At 38.7% G+C, this 12,778-nt stretch overlaps 1 protein-coding gene across 1 annotated transcript in view; it reads left to right on the plus strand.

Moving 5' to 3' along the window:
- Positions 1-6,571: 6,571 nt before the first annotated feature.
- Positions 6,572-12,778, plus strand: part of Zfrp8 (Zinc finger protein RP-8) — a 53,387-nt gene continuing 47,180 nt past the window's right edge. Inside the window, exon 1 of the mRNA XM_067131986.1 lies at positions 6,572-6,916. Within this exon, the coding sequence (XP_066988087.1) occupies positions 6,830-6,916 (87 nt within the window). The 5' untranslated portion in view covers positions 6,572-6,829. The remainder of the gene's footprint in view (positions 6,917-12,778) is intronic.

Consider the following 12,778-nt stretch of genomic DNA (forward strand, 5'->3'; position numbering starts at 1 on the left):
TCCCTTGAATTATCCAGTTACCACTTAGGTAACCAGGTACTCTCTTATTTAACCAGTAGCCAGTTTACTTACTCATGTGTTTCTGAATTAACCACGTACTTCCTTGGTTAATCATTCTCCCTTTTGTGTTCACTGACTATTCCCTGAGCCACACAACTGTCTGTTGAGTTAATCAAGTACTCTTGAGTAAAACAATGTCCGTTAAATTAACCAAATATCCTCTAAGTCGTCCAGGTACCCCTCGAATTAACCAATTACTATTAGTTAACCAAGTACTTCCCAAGTTAATCAAGCCTTCTTTAGTTAACTAAGTTCTCCATGAGTTGATTAATTCACCAGCTGAGTTACCTAATACCCTCTTGAGTTAACCAAGTATCCTCTGAGTCAACAAAAAAAAAAAAAGAAACCTTAGTTATCTAAGTATCCCCTGAGTTATCCAATACTGTCGGAATTAATCCAGTTCCTCTTAAATTAACCAATTTTTCCATGAAATAATCAGGTATCACCTTAGTTACATATACTGTACATCCTTCAATTTACTTAATTATCCTTTAACTGTAACTAATATGCCGTCAGTGAATCAAGATACACAAGTACCCCTGAAATAGCCAATGGCCTTTTTGTTAGCCCAGTATCCCCTAAGTCCAACAAGTCAACTAAGTACTCCTGAAGTTAATGAGTTTACCATTTGAATTAACCAGGTACCTTCATACCTTATTTATCAAAGTATTCCCTAAGTTACCATCTACCACTGTAGTGAACTGAGTTCTCCTTCAATAATCTCATTACCCTTGGAGTGAACCAAATACCCCTAAGGTAACTACAGTCGACACCTTTTAAGAATATCACCCGGCCACGTCCACATCCTCCCTACCCCACCCCGCCACACCAGCCTAACCCCCTCCCCTCTTTCATGATATTACTCATATGGCTGGCAGTGCTGTCCTTATCATGAGCCGGAGTTGGACTGGGATGAGCGAGTTGCGAAAGTATGTTGATAGTGTACGGTTCCACATGGACCCACACACCGTCCATCTTACCTGGCCAGCTAATCTCCTAGCAACAAACATCTCTGCACGCCAAATGCACGCATGCAGGAAAGACAGCAGGCGTCATGCATCCTTTGTACATGTATTCTCATTCACATTATTGTTATGATAAATGTATCATTCTTAGCACAAGCATTACAATGTCATTCCAGCTATATGTATCATAACTTCATTCGTGTCTTGTATATTGATTTATGTGCATCTTTCTATCCTCCAACAAACACAGTTGATTGTACTCTGACCTCTGTTTTGTTCGTCTCGTGTCAGGCACTACATTTCCACTCACAAGAGCTGCAGGCCCTGCAGCCTGGAGCAATGCCCCAAGCAACAACCGAGACCTTAAAAAGTCGGGATCACTGCCTCCGAGTCCTCTTGGCACAGCAGCGATCTCTCCGTCAGTCTGACGACCAAAGCCGCTGGCAGGTGGTGGAACTCACCTTTCTCACTTAAGCTGTACCCATTGTGTCCCTACGGCCTGACACTGCTCAAGAGTAGCTCTGATCAAATCAACATAAAGTTCTGTATGCAAGCAAAACCATGAAGCAACGAAGGTACATGCCCAGGAAGGGAAAATTGGTTGGCCAGTATATTTTTCTTTGACTCGCTATCACCCCTCTCTCTCATACAATTTATAGTTTCATTAACTTCTCGTCTTCAACTTAACCAGTGAGTCTACTGTCCTAACGTGTAATTCCTTGACAGTGCATAACGTAATTCTCACCTATTGCTAGCAAGTGAGTAGAGTAAAGAATCTCCCTCCAATTCTTTCATTGATTCAGTTGCTGAGAGAGTGTAATCTCCATGTTAGTCTTACCTTGAATTGTCTCATTCCAGGAGTGTTATCAATGCCATTACCAGCCTAGCCGTGCTTCTGTGTTCCCGATTGCCTCAAGAATCAGCCCTGCTGGGGCTGATAGAAATATTGCCTAACTGGCTTAAATGACCACTTACAAGTGGCCAGTATTCGTAATTGTGACGTGTTATCCATTTCACCCAATCGTTGCTGTTGTGTAATTTCCAAGTTAATTATTTTAGTGAAAGTGTCCATTTTCCCTTGGTAATTTCTTCCAAGCTGTGATAGTAAATAATAAATTACTATTCAGAAATTCACTTTCACTTGGCGACCTTCAGTTTGTTGCTTAATCTTGCATTTTATCAGTTTATGGGCTTACACAGGGTTTTTGTAAGACCAAGATTATTAACTTAAACCAAAAAACTACAGTCATCTCCTCGTAACCTGTAAGTTAAGTATACCTTAGTTTTACCAGACTACTGAGCTGATTAACAGCTCTCCTAGGGCTGGCCCGAAGGATTAGACTTATTTTACGTGACTAAGAACCAGTTGGTTACTTAGCAACGGGACCTACAGCTTATTGTGGAATCCGAACCACATTATAGCGAGAAATGAATTTCTATCACCAGAAATAAATTCCTCTAACTCTTCATCAGCCGGCCGGGAATTGAACTCCGCCCATCGAAAGACAGTGACAGTCCGTAGCTCAGTAGACCAATAATAATATATATACATACAGTATATATATATATATATATATATATATATATATATATATATATATATATATATATATATATATATATATATATATATATATAGTTCTTCGACAAATTTGGAAGAATTTGAGATATTAAACTCACTAAGAGTTAGAGTGTTTAAAACTGGAACTAAAAACTTCGAAAGATTATAACTAAAATTGCTAATAGAGGAAATAATGGGTCTTAAAAGGGTTCTTATTTTATGTACCATAGTAGGATTACCGTGTTGTTCCCAATTTTATTCAATTTAAATTTCATTTGTTTATTATTCCAGAGATTTCCACAACTCGAAAACTCACCTCTCATGGCAGTTGAAATGATTAGACTTTGAGGTGGAAGCACAAAAACGAAAGAAAGGTGTCATTTTTGCAGGATCGTCTTCATTAGATAGGATTTAAGGACTAACCTCTCCTTTTTGGACTATAATTGCTTGTCATCTGTTTTAGATTCCAATGTTGAGAAAAACTGGTTGATGTTAAGCTTCCACACAGCAGAAAGTTAAAAAAATCTTGGTGTTGACGTCAGGAAGAAAATAGGTAAATTTAGCAAAAGAGGAAAAGGAGGTTTTAGTTTTCTGTAAAAGAAAACTATTGTGCTGGCTTTGTCTGTCCGTCCACCCTTTTTTCTGTCCGCACTTTTTCTGTCCACCCTCAGATCTTAAAAACTACTGAGGTTACAGGGCTGCAAATTGGTATGTGATTAGCCACCCTCCAATCATCAAACGTACTAACTTGCAGCCCTCTAGCCTCAGTAGTTTTTATTTTATTTACGGTTAAAGTTAGCCATAATCGTGCTTCTGGCAACGATATAGGATAGGCCATGGTCAAAGTTTCATGGGCCGCGGCTCATACAGCATTATACCGAGACCACCGAAAGATAGATATATTTTCGGTGGCCTTGATTATACACTGTAGCGGCTGTACAGAACTCTCGATTGCACTGAAGAAACTTGGGCGCATTTTTTACTTGCTTTCTCGTGGCCTTGATTTCACTTTGATTCCCAGGAAATTTAATTTCCTTAAGTATTTTTTTAAGTTTTGAAAAGCTGTTTTTAACTTTGAGAAACTGTGACATTCACCGTAGTGAAACCCTTTCTTCACTTTTTTATCAAAATTTCTGTAATTGCTAACGATACCTTAAAAAATAATAATAATAGTCGAAAAAAGGCGGGTGACAATCAGTTAAATCAAGACAGAATCAATATTTTAATAACCTTAAAAAGGATAAAAGTATAATTATTCCTAAACCAGATGAAGATAAGGGTGTTGTATAGATGAATAGGTCCGAATATTTAGACAAAATGAATGAAATACTCTCTGACAATGCAAAATTTAGTATTTTAAATGTAGGTATTGCTAGTCAGATTTTAAAATAAGAAGATAAATTGAATGGAGTGTTAAGGCGTCTGAAAGATAGGATTGGGGAGGATACATTTAGTTCTTTATTTGCCGCAGGGTCTAAGCCTGGTTACACGTATGGTCTACCAAAGGTACATAAAATACGAAACTCTCTAAGACCCATTATTTCCTCTACTGGCGCTTTTAGTTATAATCTGTCGAAGTTTTTATTTCCAGTTTCAAACCCTCTAATTCTTAGTGAGTTTAATATCTCAAATTCTTCCAAAGTTAAGTATACCTTAGTTTAACCAGACCACTGAGCTGATTAACAGCTCTCCTAGAGAGGGCTGGCCCGAAGGATTAGACTTATTTTACGTGGCTAAGAACCAATTGGTTACCTAGCAACGGGACCTACAGCTTATTGTGGAATCCGAACCACATTATAGCGAAAAATGAATTTCTATCACCTGAAATAAATTCCTCTCATTCTTCATTGGTCGGTCGGAGATTCGAACTCGCGGCCAGCAGAGTGCTAGCTGAGAACGGAACCCACTCGCCCAACGAGGAACTTCAAATTCTTCCAAATTTGTCAGAGAATTGTGTCCTTTCGATTTTAACCAAAATGGCGTAATGGCTAGTTTTGATATATATATATACATATATATATATATATATATATATATATATATATATATATATATATATATATATATATATATATATATATATATATAACCATATATAGATAGTCTTTAATCTCTTCACTGATGAGTCATGAATAAGAGAAATGTGGTGGACACTTAGTTTATTGTGTTAGACTATGGAAAATTTGATATTTCATGCAAAGTTGAAATACAACTCCAGCCAATTAAATGTGCATCACTTTGCATTCCCATCCAAAGCAATGAAATACGTAGCTTGCCGAAATCATTCTCCAAGCCATTTTACACTGAATTTTCTTTTAAAGGCCTCACCATTCCCTCCTAGCATTCTTTTGACGTTCATTAAGTTTTTCCCGTTTTTTGACTCATCATTCTATCTTACATCTACGTTAACTACTTCTTCATCTGTATTTTTTATTTTCTTATGTAAATTCCTATCAGTCTTGTAGCCAAATTATGTTTTCTTCCTTCCAAAATCAATTCTTCCATTATCACCGAATATTTTCTTTCTTCTTTACACTCCTTTGTTTTTCGCCTACCTTTGCCCTTCCCTTTCACTTCCGTACTGTATTTGTAGATGAAGTCACAGCAGGCACTCCTTTTAAAATCGTACTCTTTTGTCCTCACGGAATCTGTGATAAGTGATTCATCTTTACACACACACACACACATGCATATACATATATATATATATATATATATATATATATATATATATATATATATATATATATATATATATATATATATATATATATATATATAGAAAGAACTAGATGGTCATTTAGTTTCTGAAGTGAATGATGATGTGGAAGGTTTTTCCTGAGGTTGTCGAAGGGCCCTTTCTTGATTCATTAGTCAAAGGATGAACATGGCAGCGACTGTTGTTTTGTTTTTTCCACATCCGCACACACACACACACACACACACACACACACACACACACACACACACACGAGCTTACCACGCGGCATTCGAGTTTAAAAAAACCCAAAAAAAAGTTAAAACGAGGAAACCGAGGATCTGGTAGCCTTAACTCGAATGACATTTATATCTTCTCAATAGGTTAAGATTCCTTTGCTCTCGTCATTATTACTCGCCAAATGGTAGGCTACTGCTGGTTCACCTGATTCTGCTAGCAGAAAACAACTGAATTTGTTGTTATCCTGTTATTTAACTTTTTTAGGCTTTCTAATTAGATTCCAGACAGTTTGCTTTTCCTTTTATAACTAAACAAAATTTCCATTTTACAGTAAACTATCACGGCGATTTCACATTTTCGTCAGTTTTATTTGTTAAAAATAACCCAGCGTGTCCTTTTAATACCTCTTCTTAATGTCTGATGTACGATAATATTTAAAAGGTTCAATAGTCGAGGATGATTTACAAGAATCATAATGTAAGACATGATGATTGTTAATAAGATAAGGCTCGGTACGCTTATGTATTGCATGTATTGGCTACAACATTACAGTGTATAAGTGACATTAAAGTGCACAGTTGACAGTGAAGTATAAGTGAAAAACCTTAAAAGTAATTTGGAATTTTCAGTTCACCATTTTATGACATTTAATATCACCAGTAGAAACTTTAATATGAAACTAAACATATTTTATGACTTCAGTGTTGCAATATGATAATGAAATTCTGCTTTTTCACTGATTGCTAGTTAAATGTACACATCTATGCTATAAATGTTTGTTTGCTGTATTACTAGTATTTATTTTAGTCAGGAAACCCAAGCAACCATTGATATTTGCTACTTAATTATTCTTGAGTATACTACTTAATGTTAGTATCCAGTCCTGACGTGAATGACACTTTTTAATGTATGCTTTGTCTTTTTTTTCTACTGAAAGAAATTTATTGTTTCATCCTTGCTCGCTGTTAGAAAACCCTTCTTTCAGTCCAAATAAACAACCCCTTCCATGCCAAAGGTTTAATGGTAAATTGCTCATATGAAGTTTCCAGAAATTTCTGACCCACGCCAGAACGCTGTAACCAGCTTTTGTGAGACTGGAGATGCTAGTAGACGTCTCTAGACCACATTCAACCCAAGAATTGGCACGACTCAAAGTACGACAACTTTACTGTAGTGTACGAAGCACGTGTATAAAGCTACCAGAATCAAAATAAACACACGACGTTCGTGACAGCGAGGTCTTGACTCTTAAATTGCAATATTGGTCTTTTTAAGGGTGGTAATTTGTCATTTCGCGAAATAACGATGTCTAAACCAAACGATACAGTTGAACTTGGTTTTGTGGAAAAGTCGCCCTTGTGGAAGCTCAGGTCAAAGTTTTTCCCAAGCAAGGTGAGCTAACCTTCGAGGTGTACCGGAGTCTTAAGCTTAGGCTAAGCCAGGTAGCGCTTGTTCGTTATGGGACATATTCTATGTGAAGTACTCCATGAAGTATATGTGTCAGCTGTGCAAAATAGGCTGGGTAACACTGTTTGGTATTATTTCACTTATGGACATTAATTGCTTTCAACATAAAATATAGGTTTTTCTGTTGTATTATGATGTGATTTACATGATTTTGAGGTTTATTTCCATCGCAAATGAATACTTATCCTTCCCCGGCAAATGATATACTGTATACAAAATTAATAAAATTACGACTTGTCAGAATACTGCACCCCCTCTCCATAGCTAATAAAAACTGTAATCAGTAAACACAGTTTTGCCGTATTAGCTATGGAGAGGGGGTGCAGTATTCTGACAAGTTGTAATTTTATTAATTTTGTATAAAGTATATCATTTGCCGGGGAAGGATAAGTATTCATTTGCGATGGAAATAAACCTCAAAATCATTCAAATCATCATAATACAACAGAAAAACCTATATTTTATGTTGAAAGCAATTAATGTCCATAAGTGAAATAATACCCACTGTTTTACTAAGATTTTGGGTACCACCTTCTGTTTTGTATTGGTGGGCTGAGAACTAAGCAAAAGCTCCGCATCGGGTATTAGGCTACTTTTGAAATTGATTTTCCTGTAGTATTTTAGTTGTTTGTTAAGAATTTACCTGTATTTTTTGTTGGTCAACTGCAATTAACCTCAGAAGTTAAACTGGCCATCGTGCATGCACAGTGTTATAGGGGTTTTTGGTAAAAGGTGGAGTTTCCTTCACTGGGGGTTCCACTCCTTGACCAAGTAACACGGCCTGCTAGGTTAGGTTAAGTTAGGGTACGTTAGGTTAGTATATCTCCTTTTATAATAGCTTTCCTTAGCCAATCCCTTCTTCAACATATGGCTCCCTGATGACTTGTGCAAGTGCTGAACCGTTCCATAACAACAAAATGGCGTTCCAGTCTTTCTCTGAACGTTTCCAAAACCCACGTTCCCAAAGGGTTTCCAACCATGTTGGGTAGCTATGAGGTTAATAATGATTGACCGACAATAAACAACACCACTTCCATGATCAGCAACACTAAAAGTATAGGATAATTCGATTTCAAAGGCAATACAGTAGTCTGTGCAGAGCTCTTGCTTAGAAATACCTTTGTATTTTTTAGACAGCTGGTTGTAGCCCATCGCATTTTATGTATAGGTTGATCTAGCCATTCCCCGTTGGGGGCTAGTGCCGTCAGTGCACCTCATGGGCTGCACTGTAGGCATTACTAAAGGTTCTTTGCAGCATCCCTTCGGCCCTTAGCTGCAACCCCTTTCATTCCTTTTACTGTGCTTCCATTCATATTATCTTTCTTCCATCTTGCTATCCACCCTCTCCTAACAATTATTTCATAGTGCAACTATGAGGTTTTCCTCCTGTTACACCTTTCAAACCTACCTACTCCCAATTTCCTTGGGTCCCAGTAATTGGCCTTTGGCCTAAACTCGATATTCCATTATCCAGCCATTAGGCTATTGCATGGAAAGGGGCCATGAGTTACTTAGGGGTGTCCAGGGTGGGTGAAGCCTCCTCCCCAGCCAAGTCAGGACATGGCGTCCAAAGTTAGATTAAGTAAAGGTATGTCTGGTTAGGTTATATTCCCTCTGAAATGCCTACTACAAAAATACCTACTAGCCCTGACCCCCTACTTTGCATTCACTCCCCACTATTTTGTGCTCTCCATGGCTAGCCCCATTGGGACATCTAAGTTTTCAAGGTTTAGAGGTGTTCTTAATGTATATTTTAGCCTGACCTGCAAGGGTTAAACAGTGTGAAAAGGCCTCTTAGTCCTTATTTACTAAACTGAAACTGAAGACAGGTTTTTTTTTTGCCCATAGGCAGTATATCATATAAAACCATGCTTTCCATTTCTTACATGAACTTTCAGCTGCAGTTAATAAATGAATAATTTTCAGTCTGTGGTTCAATGTTTATTAATGCATCTTTGGTCATTTTTCATAACCAGTAGTACACAGTAGAATATCTTGTGCATAGGGCAAAATAGATTATTATTTTATTATTTTTCTTGCTTCTGAGCATTAGCAGTGAACAGAGAGAAGCATTTGGGCTGGGATCATACACAATAATGTTTTCTTTATCCCTTTGCCATTCCCTTCAAATTTTCATTTAATAATGATATAGGCAGTCCCCGGTTATCGGTGATTTGGTTTTACGACGCTTGGCTAGTGATGAAAATCTGTGATTTTTGGCACTGATATGCGCTGATTTCCACTTATCGGTGACAATACATATGTAACATAGGCGCCATTCTCCAGTTATCAGCGGCAATACGTGCCGAAAATTGCCAATTTTTAGTTATTGTCGATTTTCTCTTATTGTATATTGTTGGAATGGAAACACCACCGATAACCGGGGACTGCCTGTACTTGTAATGCATTGGCGTATATTTAATCAGTACTCTACTGCAATACTGATTATATGCTCTCTATCATGTAATGAATGTCACCATTCACCATGACAGCATAGTGTTATGTTTGACCACAGTACAGTACTGTTGAATGTGGACATGTGAATGGTAACTTTTGTGCACACTGGTGAAAGTATTGTGGCCAAATGTTGTGCTATTTGATTTGATAAATATTTAGAAAGGTGAATGATAAAGGGAAAAACAAAATTCTGGTAAGTTGTCCATTTTACTGGTATGTTTTTGAGTTCAGACACTTCTCTCTGGGCTTGCCTACATATGCTCAAAGGCTAAATCAATAGTAAACTGTTTTGCCCAACAAATGAGACTCTGCTGTGTAGTGTCAACTTAGTTTTGGAACCAATTTGGATCGTTTCAGCTTTAATAATGACTCGATTACAAACCAGGTTGTAACTGCAAGTAGGGCACCCCCCTTTCTTCCCATCAGGTCAGGATTGCAAATAGCATATTCCTTACATTAAGGTGGGAGATAAACAGCTAGAAGGCACATGTTTCCTGTGGTCCCAATCCCAGTAATTGACTAATTCAGCCAAGGTTTGTATTAGCTTATGGAGGAGAGGCATATGCCTGTGGAAGGGATTACTTCCAAGTAGGTAGAGTTGCTTTGTTTGTACAGGACTACAGGCCATCGCCTTTTATATAGGAGCATCCCTCAGCTTGACCTGAACTGGTTGTTGAAACTTGGTAACAAGGGAGTTAGTTGATGTTATCAGGCAGTTTTTCTTTGGCTGACACCAAGTGTGGACTAATTGTTGCTCTCCTGCAGACTTTCAAATTGAAACTTTGTGTTTTTTGTTTTGGGTGTTTTGTTGTCCATGGATAATACAGTAGTGTCTTTAAATGAGATGTAAAGGGTGTTAGCAAGTTTAGTGAACCCTTTAGGGGATCCCAGCTTTTCTACACCATTGTAGGGATAGATTAACTTTGCTGCTGTCTAGGGAAGGTCTAAGCAGAGGCGTAAGGCTAAGTGAGTTTAGCTTTCCACTTTCCCCTCACATCAAACACTTTACTTTTCCCCTGTATACACATCTCTCTTGGCTGAGGGGGGCAGGTGCGCTTGTGAGGTGGGGGATCAATACATTTACTCTTACTATGTCAGCTGCTACCGTCTTCTGTAGCTGCAATTGTTAGGAGCTTAATACTGTTGAGCTTCCAGTAGTATTTGTCCTTCTCATGGTGAATGTTCCAGCAGTTTCGACTGTGGCTGCAATCCTAGGCAAGGGGCAAGGTGAGGAAGTACAGAATTTTCCTTCCTCTTTCTCCTTGTTGTTGAGCTGTTTGTTGCTCTCTCCTTCATTTTATTCCTGAAGGAAGTAGTGGGAAAGAGTCCTTTAAGACTTAAAGTCTCTTTGGATTTCAAATGAGTGCCTACCCTGGCTCATGGAGCCATGAGTGTCTGTCCACCCCCAAGTGTTACATCCACACTTAATAGGGCTTACATGGTTCTCGCCAACCAGCATGGTATCACAGTCAGCCCCCACTTCTCAGACACAAGGAATTCTCAGAATCTTAGAAGATTTCTTGCAGGAAGTCCTCTAAGGTTTTGAGTGAGCACCGAAGTTCTTTTTTGGAGGGGTGAGTAGAGCTCTCAGCTAGCATGTTGCTGGACCAGCGTTTGACTCTCCGACATGCCAATGAAGAATTAGAGGAATTTATTTCTGGTGATAGAAATTCATTTCTCTTCATAATGTGGTTCGGATTCCACAATAAGCTGTAGGTCCTGTTGCTAGGTAACCAGTTGGTTCTTAGCCACATAAAATAAATCTAATCCTTCGGGCCAGCCCTAAGAGAGCTGTTAATCAGCTCAGTGTCTGGTTAAAGGAAGATATACTTAAATTTTTTGAGTGAGCACTTTCGTCATATCAGGGTGGCAACAGTTGCCATCCATCCCTTGGCATGACGTTCTCTGTAGGTAGAGCTGACACAGGTCTCACCAACCAACTTGGTACTGCAGTTGACCTGCACTCCTTGGATAAGAATAATGATCTCCATCCTTGTTTCTTCAGACACAACATAGTAGAGCCAACATTATCCAGTGCCTGGTGTGAGAATGGTCTTCAGACTGTACATGTGCATGCCAAGTGTCAATATTAACTTGCTCACCTGGTGCGTGGCTTGTCCTCAATCTCATGCACAAGTGCCCAGAGCCTTCCCCAGTCTTCCCAGACTGTGGGAAGGCTCAACCCAATCACATGGTATGTGGCGGGTGCAGTTTGTCACCCATATGTGGTAGAGCCAGCATTACTTTGCACTTGTATGTCTGGTCTCCAGACTGTATATGTACTTTAAGGTGTGTGTGGTAATCTACTCGCTCAGTGCCCTTGGCTGCATGTTACCTGTTAGTTCCTGTACTGCCAGCAAGTACCTGTAACCTTCCCATCTTCTCAGACAGGAGGACTGCTCATTTCACTCCTAGTATGTGGTGAGTGCAGAGGCTCTTTACCCGTGCTTCTCCAGAAGCATGCTTGGTTGAGTCAGCACTGTTCTCTTGTGCAGTGTGCATATGGCCCTCAGACTGTGCACTTGCACATGGTGAGTTTGTGTGCAACAGGCATCCTCTTACTGTGCTTACATGTGCTAGGTTGATCTGTATGTATTTGTTGCACCCTAGTCTACTTGTATTTCCCCACAGCCTTGGTGTTGCTTGCACACATTAATACTCTGCCCAGTCTCTTGGGCCTCTACTATTTCAGTTTTCACTGAGCGTAGGGAGCTCCATGGGATGGCTAACCTGGGTTGATACTGTACTCTTACATAAAAGGCTCTGGGTTTTATGCCTATGAAAAATACATTTGTGTTGGCAGAATATGGAATGAAGAAACAAGGCTAGATGATTGGGGATTGGAAGCCATAGCTAAGGTACCAAAGAAAGATGACCTGACTGTGTGCAGTAACTATACAGGAATTTTTAATGAAAATATTCAGTATGCTTATTCTTAGTAGGTTGGAGAAAGAAACTGATAAAAAGCTACGACATATTGTGCAACAATGTATGGAATCTAACAATTCCCTTATGATGGCATCTGTTGATTATGAGAAGGTATTTGACAGCATCCACAAGCAGATATTTGGCCTTGTGTCACTATGGCATTCCTGATAAAGATTTGAAGAAATTGTCCATGAACAAATTAGATGTAAACTCAATATTGGTAGCTCTTGTCAAATCATTAAATAGTGGGATGTAAATCTCACCTTTGCTGTTTTCCTTCTCATAGATTTTATAATGAAAAAAGTTGTATGAGTTAGAGAGGGTTTAGATTAGAGTGACAACAGAAACTTGACTGAATTAGAGTAAGCAGATGATGCACCTGATGACAAGGCTTGTTTAATA

This window comes from Macrobrachium rosenbergii, chromosome 30 (assembly GCF_040412425.1).
Source record: "Macrobrachium rosenbergii isolate ZJJX-2024 chromosome 30, ASM4041242v1, whole genome shotgun sequence".
NCBI classification, from domain to species: Eukaryota; Metazoa; Arthropoda; class Malacostraca; order Decapoda; family Palaemonidae; genus Macrobrachium; species Macrobrachium rosenbergii.